Below are 19,600 nucleotides of genomic sequence, written 5' to 3' on the forward strand. Positions count from 1 at the left end.
CATGAGGGGGCGTGGCCGAGCCCACGAGCGTGAGCCCCGCGCCCCGCCCCGCGCCCTCTCCATGGCAGCGAGCAAGAAGCCTCGGCGTAGAAAAAATAAGAACCGTTCTGCTTTATTCCAGAAAAACAACGCACGCCCCGTCCCCAACGCACGGCCCTGCTCCCAGCTGACGGCTGCTGCCCCAGCGCCCGCCGCTCGGGGACGGCCCCACTTTGGGGCCGTGGGACCACTGGGCCGCACCGGCTGGAAAACAAAAATCCACCCCAAAACTCACAGGAGAGGCTGACGGGGCATCCCCGGCCCCGCCGTGGGGGGGAGCGGCCGCATCGGTGCAGGTCCCGGCCCACCCGGGCCTTTACAGCTCAGACTGCGAGCGGGAGATGCGCGGCCCCTTGCGGATCTCCTTGCGCTTCTCCTCCTTCCGGCGCCGCTTCTCCTCCTCGCGAAGCGCCTTCTGGAAGGTGTCGGCGCTGGGGAAGAACTGGGGTGGGAGTTAGAAGTACAAAGGAAATGATAAATTTAGTGTTTTGAGGGAGAGTGGAAGTGGAGCACGGCATCTCCTGTGGAGCACCAACCAAAAACCCACCAGAACCCAACAAAACCCCTTCAAAACCCAACAGAAACCCAGTAAAAATCCAACCAGAACACAGCAAAACGCCCAACAAAACAACTGAAACCCAATCAGAACACAACCAAAACCCTCCAAAGCCCAACAAAAAAGCTGTACAACCCAACCAGAGCCCGACAAAAACCCAGTAAAAACACAAGCAGAACACAATAAAAACCCTTCGAAGCCCATCCAAAACCCAGTGGAATCACAGAAGAGGACTATGTGGCTCAGCCACCCTACCTCAGAGTGATCAGCTTTGAAGGGGTTGCGGTAATTGGGGGACTTCTCACTGATGCCCAGCTCCTGAGCCATCTGTGAAGCAAAGCAAATCCCCCGTGGGAGACCATCACCACCGCCTCCTCCCACCCCTCATCCCTCAGACACTTCAGTCCCCACCAGCCCCAAATCCTCTGCCTGCCCACAACCCCCTGCAGACCCCCATTAGTGGCCTCAAGGCCGTACCAGCCCCAGGAGCTGGGAGTGGGGGCCCTGATCAAAGACGCCCGTCAGGTTGCAGAAGCTGATGCCCCAACGGATCAGGTTGTTCCAGTTGGAGTTGCGGTCGAAGTAGTGGTGCACAATCTTGGGGAAGCGCAGCACGACGTCCCCAAAGAAGGCCGTATTCTCCACCACATGGGAGTAGGCTGAGGACGAGAGGAACCAGCCCCATCAGCAGCACATCCCACACGCCCCAAATGCCAGCTTCGGGGCATCACCAGCCATGGGACACCAAGGGTGGACGTGGGACAATCCCCAGGGGCAGGAGTGGGAGAGAAGACAGGCTGTGACATCTTAGCTAAGGGGGTTAAGCAATATGGAGCACTCACCATCCTTCAGCTTCTCATCCTGGGGGAAAGGCCCATCCGGAGGCACGTCTGCAGCTATGAGTACAGCCCGGGAGTCTTCCAGCACCTACAAGAGTCCTTGGGGTCACTGCCCTCTCAACCTATGGGGTGCCCCGCTGTGTTCCTCCCTTCCCCTTCCTGCTCATCTATGTGCCCTACTTCTTCTGCCCACTCTCCCCAAACCCATCCCCTGCACCACAGCACCCTGAGCCCATCCCACACTCACTTTGAAGAGTCCCTTGAGCATGATGTCAATGATTTTATACTGTTGGTTGATGTCATTGAGCTCAATGAGGTTCTTCAAGGCATTCATCTGGTCCTTGCGCTTCACCTCGAACAGCTTCTTATCTGCAGTGTTGTCAAGGGCACTGTGGGGCTCTGAGCGAGTTCACAGGCTGCTCCCAGAAAGACAGCCCAGTTCTGAGAGTGGGGTATCGGGGCCAAGAGGTGGGTTTCCAGATACCCCACCAGGGTGCTTGCTAACACCCAGCACACTGGGGCAGAAAGAAGAGCTCTGCATGAGGACAACATCAGACACCACCTGAAAAACTCACTTCACTACAGGCCCTGACATCTCATTAGCAACTCCCTCCTACAGAAGGGTGATGAGGAAAGTGCTCAGCAGTGCTGGTTGATGCTGGGGCAACATTTGAACACAGATGTTGCTTTGTATTGCCCAAGAACTAACAGGTGGCAATATGGGGCAATATGGCATGCAGTGCCAGCCCTGCTCCAGGCAGGACCAAAGCCACATCAGGTTGCTCAAGGTCATGCCCAGCAGCCATGTGACACTTAGCTCAGCTTGTTCCCGTGTTGCTAGCAATAAGCATAGCCTTAGGGCCCTCCCCTCCTCTCTCTTCCATCCCCTTTGTGCCATCTCCTCACATTCAAGTGTTCCACAGCCTCCTCAGGTGTGAGTGTGACAGAGGCTTGGCACTATGGGAAAGGATACAGATCTCCAATCCAGAGCCCATCTTCTGCTTCTCCAGGTCTGCCAGGCTGCCTTTGGGCAGCACCACTGCCAACAGGATGAGGCAGATCCAGAAGAAATCCATCTTGGAGGCCACAGCCTGGAACAAAACAGACAAAACCAGTGACAATGAAGAGACGTTCCCCACAGGAGACCTGTCAGCCCACCAGGTCCAAAACTGGTGACAAAGCAGCCACTGCCAGTTCAGAGCCAAGGTTCCCATGTCGTCACTGCACACCCATCGCCATCCCCTGCTCACACAAAGCACCAAGGCAATGTGCTGGGATCACCAAGTTGAATCATCAACCTGACCAAGTCCTATCAATAAACCACATCCATCAGTGCCACATCCACACATCCCCAGGGATGGGGACTCCACCACTGCTGAGCAGCCCCCTCCAGTGTTTCTCATGCCAAAAGCAGCCTGGTGTGTTCCTGAACCACCCGACCCCATCAGCTCACACACCATATGCACACTCCAGCCCAGACTACACCACAGAACTGAGGAATACCTGCCTGACTCTTCCCTAATGTAAGCAATCTGAACACAGGCTGTGGCTCAACCATGAGGTCACGACCCAAATGACGACCCTCCCTTTCCCTAAGCCAGGCTGCCTAAGCACAGGGATGCAAAACCCTCTATGCAGATGTTCCTCCACACTCTCCAAGAGCCCTTCCTTCTGTCTTCACACCCAGAAACTCTGCAGAGCTGCTCCCCTCTTTGTAAAAGCAAGAACCTGTCTGCCCTGTGCAGCAGCAGATGGGGAGCAGTTCCCCTGTGATCCCCAGCAGCCCCAGCTGCTTGCTGCACAAAAGAGCCCACCTGTCAGCCTCGCTGTCTCCCATAATTTAGGTGTGCTTTTCCAAAGGCACAACAGACACTGTGTTATAGATATAGATATCTATACAGTCAGTGATTCCCATTAACGTGTTTTTAATGACTTTATAGGTTCTCCCGAGGGAGCTGTATCCAAACCGAGCATCTCAGTTACCGGCACAGCCCCCCTTCCCCTCCTCGATGCAGAATCACACGGCGGGGTAACGACGGGCCATTGCACCGCCGGGACTCCATCTCGGCACCGCCAAACAGACGTGTCTCAATCTCATATCACAGCCCGAACCGAAAGCGTCACAAGTTTAAGGGGGTGTTACAACAGCGGGGTATGGGGCTGCTCCCGCGCCATTCCTCCGCGCGGCTCGGCAAAGATGCTCGAGCAGAACAGCGGCAGCACGGCCACATCTGCTCGCCAACGAAACCCTCACGCCGAACTCAGACACGTATAGCGGGGACACCACCGGCACAGCGACAGAGCTGCCCGCGGAGCGCTCGGCGGCACCCCGTGGCTCCGCACGGCTGCGTGCTCATGGAGATGGGGATTCTCTTCCAAGCACCGCTTGGACAGGGCTGAGCGCTCCGGGAAGCGCCCAACGCGTGGCCGTGCTGGACAGCTCACGGCAGCAGCTTAGGGCAGCACCCGCGGCTCAACGCCGGCACCCGGCCCCGCGGAGCAGCCGCCCCACGTTGTCCCGCCCCACGTTGACCCGCCCGGCCCGCGCCGCCCCGACCCGCCCGGCGCCGAGCCCCGAGCCCCGAGCCCCGAGCCCCTACCTGCGGGCCGGGAGCGGGGCCGGGAGCGGCGCTCAGCAGCACCGCGCTGCCATGCCGCCACCGCCTCCCGCCCCGCCCCCAAGAGTCACTTCCTGAGCTCCCGCCCCGCCCCGACGGACCGCGGCCGGTGCGTGTGTGTTGTGCGCTGCGGAGCTGTGGCCTGACGGGCGGTGCTGAGCGCAGCACGGACGGGAAGCCGCAGCACGGACATGGCTCGTTCCTCAGCCCCCTGCTGGCCCGTGGGAAGGGCAGAACAAGGATGGCAGAAGTGACAGCTGAGCGACGTCCCACACAGGACACAACAAGAGGAACTGTTTAAGAAGCTGTGCTTTATGAATGATATTCAACAAGAATCCAACAACAAACTCACTCCCTTTGTCTGCTTCGTCTCTACAACTTGGAGGAAATCAATGGCTGGATGCCATCTCCCGTTCTGTTCTCTCATCACTCTGTTGTGTTCACCTTCTCGTTTCAGTCTTCACAGTGACAGGGCTATCGCCACACTGCCCACACATCTGTCATTGATGGCATGAGTGGAAACCAAAGGGAAGGCACAGCTGAAACGCCAGCATGACACTGCAACCCCCACATCTGACACGGTGCTGACAGGAGGTGGAATCATAGGATATCCCAAGTTGGAAGGGACACATAAGTATCATTGTGTCAGTATTAAAATACCCGTCTCCCAAACCCATGGGGAATGTTCACGTGGGTGAGCCTGAATAAAGCTACAACAGAGGTGTCCAAACTACTCCAGCAATGGAACAAGACTTCCGCCCACCCTCCCACACCCCTATACAGACCAGCAAAGAGGAACTTGATGGGGCTTACGTGGTCTTGACCATGAGAACTTCCACCCCAAGCTTCCCACTGCAGAGAAGCAGAGTCACACAAGGACTAGGCACGAGAACAAGCCAGGGCTCACAGATAATACACACCTCACCTGCCACACACGCTGCCCATGGCTGAGGACAACGTCACCCCACAGACACAGGGCAGGGAGTCCCCCACCCAATAGGAAATCATCGCTGGGGCCCATTCTGTATCTGCTACCTATTTGATGTAACATGACACGATGATAACAGGAAGGCAGTTTCAGAACTAAACAGCACTGAATTTAGCATGGGCATCAGGTTCCCTCTTTCCCCCTACGAAATCTGGGAGCTGCTCCTCCCTCCCATCCATGCAGAAGGAGAGGATTTAGTTCTCAGCAGGGGACTCTGCTGCTCAGATGGAGCAAATAGAAATTCAGTAACTCCGCTCAGCAGTTTCTGAACACTTGCTGTACTTGAAAAGTGTTGGAGTTACCTTTGGGTCGCCACAACTTCACATGCCTAATGGTGCTAGTTAGCTCACAGACAGAGGTTAAGCGGCTGCTCAGCCCCCAGGGAAATCAATTTGGGAATCGCTTCTGCTTTGAAGTCAGCGGGCGCCCCAGCCTGCCCCTCTTTCATTACACCATCTCTGCCTTACAGATGAATGCAATCCCAGCACAGACAGCCATCTTTCATCCCAAATATCTCTTCATTTCCCAGACACCTTCTTGAGTTTGAGAACATTGAGGTATTTCATCTCAAAGTTAGCCAACTTTTTGCACTGTTTGCCTTTGGCTCAAATGGTCAGGAGCAGCAGATTAAGTACTTCTGTTACAGCTCCTGCCCTCACTTCTCTTATCAAAGGCATTTGTCCAGCAAAAGGATACACAATGTCCTGATGTTTTGCATAAGTGCTCGTCTGTTGTGGAAGGTGCTCCAGCAAGGTCTGAATGGTCCGTGCCTGCACTGGCTCCACGTGGCAATGGCTGCTCTGAATCTGAGCAGTCAGGAGAAGGAATGGTTTCCACATGAACAGCAAACTGTTGTTCTTTCACACTTCCCTCCTGCATCTCCAGCCACAGCAATGAGACCTCTAAACTTTGACTAAGGGGCCCATGACGATACTGACAACACAGTTTAGGCAGCTGCTGGCATCAGTCACGTTCTCCTTTCACCACTCAAGGCCAAGCAAGCAGCTGCAGGATTCCTCATCATCTCACTATAGCCTCAAAGGAAGTTTACAGCTCCCCATCAAAGGCTGAAGCAACCCCTTAGGGAAATCCCTTCTCATTTTCCTAGGCAGTCACTGCTTTCTTACCTGGCAGAGGAAGAGGTGAAGAGCCTGAGATGTGGCCTCTGGTAGCTCTAATAAATTGGCTTCTGCCACTTCCTGGAGAATCTGGCCAATTTCTTTTTGAGAAATGATATTGCTGCTCTGATATTTCAGAAACTTGAACAAAGAAAATGAGAGGCATTAATTAGTGAATGACCCACAGACTCCCATAGCGATTCATCACCTGAAAAGACCTCTTCTATGTTAAAGGATGTTGCAGCATGTTAAATAATTGCAGTGCAAATACCCATGTTGGTGGTGCTCTGACTTGTAACTTGTTTTGGTTTACGTCAGGCAAGAATCAAAATGAACCAAGTATCCCTTTAAAGCACATCAAGAATAGCAAAGATTGACAGACACACCATCTCTTTGGAGAAAGTAGGTTCACATAAATAACCTCTTCCTCTCATCTACTGCTATGAAAGCCTTATCACCTGCTGGGTAGGAGCACGCTCCCTCTCCTGCTCATAGGCCCCAGATACACTGGGGTCATACACCACAGCAGTTCCCTGTCCTGAAAAGTCAGATCTGTAAGGGCAAAGACAGGGAGAGAAGCTGTGATGCCATGCAAAGCCCTGCCCTCCAAAAAGCCACAGCACACTCTCACGCTGACAACAGCAGCTGCACATTCTCTGTAGCCTTCCCCTCTCCTCCCCAGGGGTCCAAGGTGATGCAAATCAATGCTACAAACACCAGAAGAACAGGATGTGCTCAATAAGAGCACTCAGTTTCTGCACAGTGTGGAAAGGAAGTTCACTTCAAAGTATAATTATTATAGGATACAAACGTAGTGACAGACAAAACCACAGCAGTGTCCAAGATTGTGTATGTGCAGGAAGTAAGTTCCAGAAACCAACTCAGATGCACTGTACCAACATACAAGAAAAAACAGAACAGCCTATGCTTCCCTCACTCACCAAAGTCATGAGCCTGAGAATTTCTGGCTGCAGAATGGACTTCTGGCTCCCACTGAGCAACGTCAGGAGCAGGAATCGGTGCCAGGGCTGCGAAGCAACATGTAGTGCTGGGCAAGAAGGAGAAGCCACTGAAAGACAGCTTTAAAATCTGACAAGTGACAGGCTGGACCTGGAAAAGGAGTCTTTAACTCTGACCTTGTATTTTCACTTCTAGACCCCAAGCTGTGAAACACTAAGAGGGTTTTTTGCTCTGTACTTACTTGCTTTAAAACCTGTCACTCGTTGGGCAGGAGTTTAGTTATGAGGACAAAAGCTTAATAGCTTTTGAAAACACAAAATACATTTTGTCCACCTTTGTGCTTGTACAGGAAGAGAAACTTCTCCTGGGGTTCATGTCATAAAATAGCGAGGGGATATCTTTAGCCCAAGGTTTTAAAAATATTACCCTCTGGTTTCAATATGAGGACAAGGTTCCTGACCAAGGGTTTTATTTAGCTGCATAATACTCCTTGGGTAATGAAAGAAGACCTATAACATAAGCTGCAAAAGCTGAGCCTGGATCTGCATCAGAGAGCATACTACAGGGACCAGCCAGGCTGATGGCAGCAATGCGAGCAATCAGTAGGGAAAATGTTTCTAATCAGAAATGTATATGATAAACAGAGGTTAGACTCAAGGTCATGATATGTGACAGTATGAAATCTCTCATTGAACTCTAGCATTAAGTTGTATCACCTTGTATTTATTGCTGGTTGAAATCACTCCATTCCCCTCATTCTCTGTGTTTACATGACTGATTTGAACAGATCAGAGTACAGAGAACTAACTTGCTGTTTAATGGACACAGCCAGCATCTCTACTTGGTGACAGGAGGCTGACAATGAGCAGAAGGGTCTTCTCTTCCCCCAGCATTACAACGCTGTCTCATGTCATACTGCTGATATGTTATACATTTGGTCTGACATGGACTCCTGGAACCAAGGTCTGTATTTGCCCCTGGAAATATAGAATTTCCAGCTTCCATTCTCTGAGGCTGTTTACTACTCTCTTCTCCCAGTCACATCCCTTAGGGACAAACTGTGGCCAACATCTCTGTGTGGAAGATGCATCATATTCAGATCCTCCCTCCCATACATTTATGGTCTAAATGTTTGCTAAATTTGCTTGGAAGTGAAAGACTAATGACTCATATTGCTTCATTTCCTAAATCTTTCAATTCTATCATATTAGGGCATTGGGTGGTAGTGACTACTTTCTTCTGGAGAACATCTTGGTATTCACAGCCCAAGTGAGGGCTGACTCCTACAGGGGAACCAGGCACTGTGATTTCATCCCACAAAGCACGTGATTAACTTTGATCACATACATAATTTTTCTTACTGGACATAAACTCATCGGGCATATGCTCCAAGGCATTACAGGATGGAGATCAAAGAGCCCAAAATCACTGCGAGAGGGAAACCCAGTAGAAGGAAAGTTGGGAAGACTTTACCAACATCCTGGTTCCTCACATATAGGTATTCCAGTAACGTTTCCAGGCAGGCAACCACAGCTTGAGAAAGCAGCAAGTCTTTCTGGAATTCCAAGAGGGGAGAAAATAGAAGAAAAATCAAGCAGTCAACAGCTACCGCAAGAGGAAAATTCATAAAGTGGCAGGCTCTGAAGAGCATGCATAGCAGGAAAATAACAGCCTTCACCTCCTTCACAGGATGTAACGTACTGCAAATTATCTGTCATGTCAAGGAGCCAGACAAAGGCACGAGTGCTTATTCTGAGATGAAAAAATTAAGTAGCTGTCTCCAAAGAATAAAGAGTGGAGCTCAATGTTGCTTAAGAGAGTTAAATGTAAACTGATGTACTATCCCCTGGAGCCCAACATCACTTGAGTGACTAAATGTTAGCTGATGTACTTTTCCCCCAAAGTACCTTGCCAGGGCTGTAGAGGAGGGACTGAGATTTGATATATTTTTCCCACCTCTGTGAGCCCCCACAGAGTAGGAGATGGGTAACAGATTGCCATCAGTACGCAAAATTTAAGCTCTCCAGTTCAGCAGCAGGGAGTTCTACATAGCTTGATTTACGTTCTTTCACACTACACCATGCCCTGCATACTGCAGCAAGAGCATTTTCCCTCCTCCTCATCACATATCTATAAGGGGTGGAAAATGCAGGCAGAAGGAAAGAAAAGGCAGACCCTTTTCATTCTGCAATCGGGTGATTTCTCCTCGCGTTAGTTTAAGTGAGTTGTTCCAAAATTGGTGTTTTATATACCTGCAAGTAGACATGCACCAAAAGGTTCTGCAGGCTGACGACAAGGGAGAAGACCTGCTGCGTGGTGAGGGGGTGCAAGGCAGCATCCTCCAGTGATGATGGCTGTGGTTGCGTAGCACCTTGGGCTGTGTTTTGTACTACAGTCACCAGTGGGGAGGAGAAGTTCTGTTGCATGATGGCTCTCAGGAACTGCACGATGCTCACTAGACAGGGAGCCACAATGATGTGTCAGTGCTTTCCTCTCCCCTGCCCTGTGTGTTGGTGACCGTGCAATAGCATGGGAGAGGTGAGGAGAGAAAATTTGGACTTAAGGGCCCAGTGGAATTGCCCAGCACCTGCTCACAACAGCAGGCAGGAATGGCAGCAAGTTCCCTTGTTCACCTCCACCACACATGACACTGTCCCAGTTCACACTCAGTTCCAGATGTCACTGTCTGGACAGTTGTCCAAACAGACGGCAGAACTCCAGACTCCCTTTGCACCTTCTCACAATCTGTTATCTAGTCTCAAAGCTTCCAGATTACCAACAGCTGCACCTTCCCATCTCACAGTCACCAGATCTCCCTTCTTGCCTGTAACACTGAATAAGCAGCTGCTCCCAGTTAAGTCCCTGCAACAGAGATAAAATACCTAGCAGCAGGACTGGCTTCTTGTTCCTGAAGATGACTGTATTCAGGACTTGTCTTAGGTCTAACGAGAGTGTCTGGTGAACCTGCAAGAGAATGAAATGAAGAAAAATGGCAACAGCCATCATCAAACTTGGCTGTCCCTTAGTCACTAAGCCGGGCAGCCAAAAGCCAGCAGTGACAACAAGGCTCTGGTCCTGCCTGCTCAGCATGGGAAGCCTGCAGAGGCTAAGAACCTCCTTACAGATGAATACATGAAGGCATACATAAAGAAAGCAGAGGAGGAACTTGGGAACAAGGAAATACAGGAAAGGTGCGCTTGAGAGGGAAGTCTGCAAATACCCTGTAACCCTCACAGAGCAGCCATCCAAGCAGTGATGGTATGAAGGATCACAGAGCCCCAGAGGGGTTCAAACTTGCTCTCTTCAGCAAGAAGAGAGGTGGCATAGGACCATGGGCATCAGAACCACAGAGCTGATTCTTTCCAGCTGTCTTTGTGAAAAGAGGAATGTACAAAACAAGAGCTAGGATTACCTGCTATAGCAAAGTGGCTCTTGCTACTTGTTCAAGCACTGACAAGAGAAAGTCTTTAGTAGCCTACCACCTATGACCCACGTTTACCCACAGGCTTCTGCTAAAGTCACTAGCAGTAACGCAGCTAAGACACAAACTTGCTACGGCCAGGCAAGTCCTCGTTATTAATGCACACCTGAGGTAAATGTGGGCAACTCACATTTTTGGAGCCATGAATTTCATGCTGAGAAATACAGCCTGGCCACGTTCGCAACCACAAGGGCTCTCTACAGAGGCCCCCAGGTAGCTCTGCTGTAGCTTTAGCAACACTGAGCAGTAGAAAGCAGCAAAGTGACTCCTCCTATCCTCTTTTCTTCCTGTCAGCAGATTACAAACACTGAAGCTCAGAAGTGCTGAAGATTAGAAACACTCAAACGTCCTTGAACCACTTCAATTTGTCATCTGTATCTGTAATCTGTTCAAGGAGGATTCTGGATTGCAGATCATAGCATATCGAGCCAGTAAGGCACTGATGAAATCAAACAAGTTTATAAGCCACTAAATGATTGCACTTCAAGGATCAATATGAGCTGAGAGTCAATCCCAGAAGATGAAACTCAGCACTAGTCTCCTGAACAAAGTCTCCTTTGGGACTGGCACAACACTGACTATTCAGACACAACCCTGACTGAGAACGTAAATTGTGTTTGGTAGTTAATAAAGCAGAGACAGGAAGATCTTCCCATACATTCACACAGCTGATGGTCCCTACAAGTCCAATGAGACACTTAACCAGAGGCAGCACAGCCATCAAATAACAGGTACAGACTTGGCCTAGTTTGGTCTCTTCATAAGTCTTCCCTCAACATTAAAACCCAATCTTTGCCTACCTGTGCTTATGTACACATGCCCTTAATGTGACTTTATCATCCATCAGCAGATGCACCAAAGAATATACCCTATACTAGGCATAACCACAGAAGTGGAGTTCAAAACTCATGACATGCTATTTAACTCCAGCTCAAGAGAGGGAAGACAGGCCTGGGTAGATACTTCAGAAGGAAGTGTTATTGCCTTGTGTGGGCATTAAAAAACATTCTATTGCCTCTAACCTGTAGTTCCAACAGCAGCTGACAACTCCAGCCTAGCTCTCTTGTTGGACTGCAAAGCATCAAATACAATGACAGCTGCCTAAATTCACATGATCTTGCTAACACTAAGTACTTATTTGACAATAAGAGGTTTGGACTGTGATTACTGATCATTTTACCACCAAAAAAAAAGAATAACAAGCATGGGAGCTGCTCCTCCTACACCTAGTTTTCCCTTGACAAAGACTTTAAAATGTATTTTAAATGTATTGTGAAGAAGAAAGTGGTTTGGACCTGGAGGGCTGGGTATGGTGTTTCCCCACCCACCTCCCCAAACCCCAGCATTTCTGCCCATCTCTAACTGCAATGATTTGTGTCTCACTCTTCAGCAATATACTAGCTTCCAGTCCAGCCAGAGAAACACGGTATGGAATAACTTGCAGACAATAATAGAAAAGCAACAAGGACAAGCAGATTCCAGGCCAAAACAAACCACTTTCCCCTGCTAAGGAACAGTTATTTTTTAAAGTTTCCACAAGTCCATGGATCTGAATGCTAGAATGGCTCTAACCTCAGTGTTGTAACGATGCTGATAAATTAAAAGGGAAGCAGCCAGCAGCCATCCTGAGCTCTGCAGAGCATTCCCAGATGACAAGTAAGTAGGTTCAGAGGGAAAAGACCACATCCAGGTGCACTCCAAAACCTTCTGGAGGAGCTCAAGCAAGGACACATTGGAGAGCAGCACTGCCACTGCTGTATGGGAGAAACAGAATGATAATCATAGAATCATAGAATGGCTTGGGTTGTAAGGGACTTCAATGATCATTAAACTCCAACCTCCCTGCCATGGGCAGGGCTGCCAGCCAATAGATCACATACTAAGTCAGGCTGCCTATGGCCCCATCCAAGCTGACCTTGGACACCTACAGGGACAGGGAATCTACAACTCTCTGTGGGATACCTGTTCAAGCACCTCACCACACTCTTGCTGAAAAACTTCCCCCTGATTTTTAACCTAAATCTTCCCTCCTGCACAGGAAATTGAGCCAATTTGCAGAAGTGAAGGCCATCCAGCTGGTTTAAGATATTGCTGAACAAGAGAAGTGGCCAGTGCTCTACTTCTACACTGACTCCTGGATGGTGGCACGTGGCCAGTCAGAATGGTTACAGCAGTGGAAGCAACACAAAGGCATACCTATCTGGGCTGCTGCACTATGAATCAAAGAGGTTGACGGGATGCAGAGTATACCCCTTTGCTGGGTGTCCAGGCTGTCCAGCTATACCACTATTTATCTCCCACAGCACAAGTGACTTCTCAGCTGCTAATAAAATGAGCGGCCTTCAGGCAACACAGCTAGGAGGTTGGTTATTGCTGCCTCTATTATTGTTTAATTTTTTGAACCATGGCAATTACCAGAACAATTCAACAAGGCACCAAAGCCCCACTGCTGTGTTTTATGAAGAAAAAAAATACAGTGGTTCTGCCTTTCAGCAGCCAACCCCTGAATCATTAGAAGGCAGCAAAAACAAATCCAAAGCCTCAATGTAAAAAGAAAAAATCATCCCAAACACAAATTGTTGTTTGTTAACCACAACGCTGCATCAGAAAGGGGAAAAATCCACCTTTCCTGCTGAGACAGTTAGAATATGGCCAAGCCACAACCCTGCAGAGATTAGTTCACTGATCAATACCATCTTGCCTCACCTCTCTGTTGACTACAAGGTGTTGTCTGATGAAGGCAACAGTACAGAAAATTCAAGGCTGGCTGCAGGAGGTCTGTGTCTTTCGGCCTGCATTTCCCACAGAGGTTACTGACTGGAAACAAAAGAACACATTTAACACAGACACCAACATCATGCAGCACCTCAGCACAAGAAAGAAGTCAGTCAGTGGGGAGTGAATTCAGACAAGAACAACACAACCCAAAACAAAATTAAACAGAGCATGGTACAGACAAAGCAACAGGCCCTATAGAGTCTGCTTTAGACCAGGCAGTGCATTGGAGGATGATAATAGGTGTGTGTGTGGGGAGGGCGAACAAAAACAAAACAAAACAAACAAAAAAACAACAAAAACAGCAGAGAAGTGAATATTAAAGGCACACACCACAATGGGCAGTAATGAATCCAAGAACTACAGACTATTAGATTAGTTACCCATTTCCATTGAGCAAATTTGATCCTAATACTGGGTAGACCGTAAAAAGCCAAGTGCCCATTTCACATGGAATGAAGGGGTGGCTGGGGCAGAGTGAGAGTTGTGTTGCAAAAAAACACAAACAACAGAAAGAAAAAGCAGAAGGAGCCTGTGACTTCTGTGAGCAGCTCTGAAATTACAGAGGATAAGAAGAGCTGGTATAAAAAAGGCATGATTCTTCCACATTCCCAGTTCCCTTGGCTAATGAATGTCTGAGAAACACCACTTCCTTACAAGGACAACACAAGGCAGCCTTGAGACATGGAACATTTCTAATTCAAAGCGATAGCCCTTCAAAGTCTTCTGTAGAAATCAATTTGACAGAGCAGAAAGAGGTGAGAGAATAGATCGGCTGAACACTCTTCTAGTATCCTTCATTGATGGCCTATACAAATCTCCAATTGCCAGGTAAGAGGGGAGAAGTCATCTGGATTCAGACCCCAGGGGAAGTCTGGGTACATTAGACTGCTGGTCCCTGCTGGCTGGTTCACAGGACACCTCTGGGGCCAGGATCTCAGTGCCGTGCTAGCAAGTGTCCTGGTTTCATCCAGAACAGCGGAGCCAAGACAGCTTGCCTGAATTAGGCACAGGGCTGGTTCATACCACGTAACATCATGTGGAAAGCTGTAAAGCTGTGGGGAGTTGGCTGGGGGCAGCTTCTGATCAGGGGTTGTTGCACATCAGTCAGGTGGGCGGTGAGACTGTGCTGGTAACGGGGTGTCAGTTGACAGGTGATGAGTAATTGCACTGAGGGTAATATATACATTGTTATCATTGCATATTTATTTCCACTTTCCTCTTCTGTCTCAGTAAATAGTTTTTATCTCAAGCCATGGGTTCTATTTTGCTTCCAGTATCTCCCTCATCCCACTTGGAGGGGGGTGTGAGCATAGATAGGGAAGGATGATACGCAGAGCACATCAGCACGTCATGCATCACATCGACAACAGTCACAGGCTCTGAAATCAAGTCATGGCCATAAGAATACTTCAGCCTCCTTCTGAGGTTTTCAAACAAAAAGTGTATTGTGAAAGCAAGATGTAGAAAAGATGTATTTTGTTGCCTCAACTGGTAACAAGAGTTCTTTGCAACACTTCAGCTATGAAAGTATCTTAAAACAAAAGTAAATGTAATGTAAAGCACACCTCTCAAAAGATGAAGAGCCAGCCCCTAATCATCTTACGTACTAACTACTGAAACAGATCAAAGTCCCCTGGGAGAAGACAGATGCACACAAACTCACCCTGGTGAAGCAGCTTGAAGTCTGTGCTGTCCAGCTCCCTCATGCCTTTGCTCCGCAGCTGCACCAGGAATAGGAGGCTCAGCAAAATGGGCAGGTTCCTGTTAGCTATGAAGGATACTGACAGTTCAATTTGTCAGTGAACTTTAACATTCTGCCTCTAAGTGTGCCAAGAATTGTTAACTTTGTGGCTCAGGAAGGAGAATGAGTTAAGGAGCAAATATGCTCCCTCCACACCAACACACACCCATATCATCCCAACCTCATTCTCATCTCTGCAGTCCCTTTGGACCAGGCTCCCTTTCTAGAATTGTGGGTTGGTCTGAATTACATGCTGGATCCTGCCAGTACCACTCTAGGAATAACTGGAAAAGAGGTTGAAAGAAGGCTATGGTCATTATTTACACCCTTAATGAACCATGTAAGGGGCATGGTCACTACACATTCAAATTCACATATTTCATAATCTAGAATCACCAGCCAATTCCAGACAACCCTCTTCCCATCTACTTGATCATCATTGGCAGCCTATGCTTTGATAGTAGCCCAGAAGCCCAGAATACTTGGCTGTGCAACATTTGTTCTGCATCTTGCAAGGCTGGAAAATTGCCATCCCACTAGACAGAACCGAGACGTGAGAGGTTAGAGGCCAACATGGGAGGTCTGTATGCAAGAATGGGGCTGTTCAGACCACCAGCTTCCCAGGGCAAACACATCCCTCCCTCGTATATTCACTCCTCTTCAGCAGGTAAGGATTCTGTACTGAACAGAGCCATACCTACAGCAAATAATACTCATTTCCAGAAAATGGCTCCACAAAGGCTCAGGAGTTTTCAGTTTTGACAACTGAATATTTGCAGGTACCTTAAACATTACTGTGTACTTGATGGAATTTGCCTTTCTGGATGAGGCTGCCAGTAACCTTGCTAATTAATTCGTGATGTGCTCAATTCCAAAAAAGACAGATCTAGCAAATGCCAACATTGCCTTCTTTATGCACATCTCACAGCATTAGACTCTATCATGCTCCTACTTTTAACATCCCCTTTTCTCCAGCCTACCAGCCTTTCCTCAAGCTAGGGCAAAACAACTGCCCCTTTCAAGCTTCCATACCGACTTTGGGCAATGGAAATGCCCAAACAGAGCACTCAGTAGTGCTAGTGCTCCCCTCAAGGACAATCAAAAGCTGCTCTGGACTCCTATCCTAGAAGAGCCAAGGACATCCTAGCTCTGCTCCCTCTTTCAGTTCAGGCTCACAGACAACTTTGCTGAGCACCTTAGTGATTGGATAACAGGCCCCACTCCACTGCCAGGGCTAGTGAGAAAAACAGAGACTTCTTCCAATCACAGCCCTGCTAAAAGTTTGAAAGAATTAACATAACTGTGAAATCTGATAATATCACAGATCCTGTTTGGGGATCAATATCATGAATGATTCAAACGATGTCTGTGCCCAACCTCTGCACCCTGGAAACCATCTGAATTCAGGCACACCCAACTGTTTTGCACAGAGAGGAAGCAGAAAGGATTATGTACCAAAGCTACACCAGCAGCTCAAAAACACTTTATGATACTATGACACTTTATGACTGTATGATTCCAGCCACCTTCCTGGTTAGTTGATCACACAGCAAGACCCGAGTCAAAGAGGGGAGTCACCTTGTAATGAGGCTGAGCTACTCTCTACCAGTAGCTGCTGCAGAATCTGTAGGAACTGATTCCGGAGGAGGTCACAGACAAATACATCATCATTTATTTCCAGAAAGGTCCTTAGAGCCATCAACACCTTCTGAGCCACCTCCACAGAACTTGAGCAGACCAGGTCCTGGAAGGGAAGAAACACACACATTATCCTTCTGCCCCGATAAGGGAAAAATCACCTCTATTCAATACCATTATGCTAATATGGTGTCTTGGGAAACATTCTAATAAAGCACTGTTCAGATTGACTATGTCCTGATTAAATGAAGTACTGGATAAAAGAGGAGGCCTCTCTTCCGATAGGCATCGCTGACTAATATCCTGTTTAAAGAATGTACTTGGCTATGGAACTCCCCCCATCCAGCACAGAAGGGTAGAGGAAACATTTTTTAAGGTCAAGGCTTTAGAAAAATGATTTTACAAAGCCAGGGCCCTGTTTCCAAGAACGCAGAGCCTCTGGCACTTCTGCTCTCCTAGTTGTTTTGAAAAATCAGGCTGCATATTAAGATTCTTGCCTAAAATCAAGCTTGTGAGTCAGTTCATAATTAGTCATTTTCAGAAGACTGAGGCTGGCAGCCTACTATCTACAATAGCAACACAACAGCTAAACTGTGTGAAATGTACATAAACCAGACAAGCAATCACTCAGTCACTGAAAATGGAAGAGTCGTGTATACAGCATTCAGCCCACAAGCCTTCCGGAATACAGAGCTCTGTCTGGAGTCTCTGAGCTAAATCCCAGAGCCAGAAGCCTTAATTTGGGCATTTGCTTGTTGTTAAGGTGTTTAATATTAAATTTACCTGCACAGCCTGTATAGATGCAGTTCCATAAAGACAAGGCAGGAAATGTCCCATAGTGCTGACATAATGAGATAGTCAACATAAATTACATCAGCACAGCCATTTCTCTCCCGGTAGTCTTGGCTACTGCATTGCAAATGGTACAGCAGAATGAGGTAAGCAGGAACTAAAACTGGTCTGAGCAATGTTACCAACCCTAGAGCCTGCCCTAAGCCTTTTCCTGCTACCTTCCCCTATCACACAGTCATACAATCAGATCAGGATGATGGATAGAAAAGGACTTTGGGAACTTCTACTCAAGAAAAGAAGTTAAGGTAAGAATAGGCTGCTTCTGCCAGAAACAACATCAGAAAAGCCTTTAGCTTGCCTAATTCTTGCCCAAATCTGAGATATTCAGGAATAAAGGCCCGAGAGTTGTCTGCACAACCTGTTCCACTTGCATGTATCTACTCCATATGATGTTCAACAATGTAATCTGCTATCAGTGTCCTGTAACCACTCCAGAGAGATCAGCTCAGATCTGGAATATGGAGAAGACAAGTGGACCAGTGTGTGATCACCACCATATTCATCCCCAGGTGAACACACAGAGCACAAAATAGTGCTAACCGAGGGCCACAGCCTTCCTGGTGCTGGTAAATGCATCACTGTGTTAACATTTTCCTCCCTACTCAGGAGCTCAAGGTCTCAGATGAAGCCACCAACCATCTGTTCTATATAATCCAGACTTTCATTAAAAGCAGAAAGCAAATAAATCATCCTTGGAAGGGCATTCATTTTTGTTTCACCCCACCATGCAGAGGCCTTTCCATTTTACTAGTGGATTCTCAAGCTGAGGTTACTCACCTCATAAGTTTTGTTTATATCTGACAGTATATTTATTTCAGGACATTGCACTGTTTTATTAGGCCATCTAAATTCAGATTGATTATGCTCTTCCCTAGCTTAGAGGTAGACTGTCAAAGCCTGTGATTTATTACAACTCACTTTAAAGACTGGGACAGAGCTAAATTAATTTATTTCTGCACAAGTACATGGCAGGACAGGAAAGGGGAAAGCAGGAATGCTGCATGATTCAGGGAAAGAGCCATCATTTCCCTTTTGTGTAGTGATAGATCTGTGGTGCATAGTTTTAGTTTGTGGAGTGATAGGTTCCAGAACAACTGCCAAAGGTAATAGGGTAGACAAGTATCTTGGGACACTTTGTGTTAATTTGCACTGATTTGCCAACTCATTGATCACTTTTACTATGGCTTTGGCAATGCTATAAAATGCTATAAAACGATACTGTTACCTACTCTGTAATATCTCCCTAACTGTTAAAGAACTGCCTGAGGGAAAAGCCCTTCTGTCAGTCATTTCCATAATATGGGATATAAAAATTTACTTTGTAGTATCTAAGGTTAGAACAAACACATGCCAGCTTGTAACACCACAAGGGTGCCCACTCAGAATCAAACCTGGCTTCAAACATGGATTGTCAGCAAATGCCTGTTTGCTGACACTGGTTTCCATTCTTGATGATAGATCAAACATATGTAGAATCTAAAAAATTCCTACTGCAACAGGCTGGAGAAAAAACATCACAACTGTTAGCTTCTGGCATAGATGTAAATCTTGCATTCTTGTGTGGAAATATCAACAAAGAATTACCTATGCAACTGGCTAGGCAGTCATGGGACAAGTGGCCACCAATGCAGGGGTGACGGGGCAGGTGGGAGAGGTGGAAGTGAGTGAAGACCTCTGAGTTTTGTATTTTAACTTTTAAGAGCAATGCAATGTGCCTCTTGCAGTCCTGAACACTCCAAGCAGTGCAAAAATCTCTGACAAGGCTCTCCAGTTAAAAACAAACAAAAGAACAAACCCAAGCAATCAGAAATCCGTGCCCTCAAGACCTGCTCACTGCATGACGCTTTTGAAAGTTCTTTGTTCCTCATATCCTTCTCATCTATTAGTAGAATATCATCGCTTCTAAATTAGCAAAGCAACTTCTTAAAAGGCTGCCCCAAAAGAATTTAGACTATCCAGCTGTGTGTCTGGATAGAAAAAGGGAAAAGCCCG

General features: G+C 47.8%; 1 protein-coding gene across 2 annotated transcripts in view; it reads right to left on the reverse strand.

Moving 5' to 3' along the window:
• Window positions 1-87: 87 nt before the first annotated feature.
• LOC107313048 (coiled-coil domain-containing protein 134) overlaps window positions 88-19,600 on the reverse strand; it is a 38,820-nt gene continuing 19,307 nt past the window's right edge. The window contains exons 21-34 of one of the 2 annotated variants that reach the window (XM_085516853.1): window positions 16,697-16,862; window positions 15,041-15,145; window positions 13,306-13,416; window positions 12,172-12,353; window positions 10,001-10,082; window positions 9,371-9,573; window positions 8,592-8,673; window positions 7,100-7,206; window positions 2,408-2,525; window positions 1,682-1,803; window positions 1,438-1,522; window positions 1,073-1,254; window positions 851-922; window positions 88-481 (exon numbers count right to left, since the gene is read on the reverse strand). In XM_085516853.1, the coding sequence (XP_085372979.1) occupies window positions 356-481; window positions 851-922; window positions 1,073-1,254; window positions 1,438-1,522; window positions 1,682-1,803; window positions 2,408-2,525; window positions 7,100-7,206; window positions 8,592-8,673; window positions 9,371-9,573; window positions 10,001-10,082; window positions 12,172-12,353; window positions 13,306-13,416; window positions 15,041-15,145; window positions 16,697-16,862 (1,743 nt within the window). In that variant the 3' untranslated portion in view covers window positions 88-355. Of the gene's footprint in view, window positions 482-850; window positions 923-1,072; window positions 1,255-1,437; window positions 1,523-1,681; window positions 1,804-2,407; window positions 2,526-4,034; window positions 4,107-7,099; window positions 7,207-8,591; window positions 8,674-9,370; window positions 9,574-10,000; window positions 10,083-12,171; window positions 12,354-13,305; window positions 13,417-15,040; window positions 15,146-16,696; window positions 16,863-19,600 lie in introns of those variants that run through there. The other variant, XM_015861143.2, reaches the window with a different exon arrangement.

The sequence above is a fragment of the Coturnix japonica genome, chromosome 1, assembly GCF_054131305.1.
Source record: "Coturnix japonica strain WE chromosome 1, WE-NBRP24, whole genome shotgun sequence".
NCBI classification, from domain to species: Eukaryota; Metazoa; Chordata; class Aves; order Galliformes; family Phasianidae; genus Coturnix; species Coturnix japonica.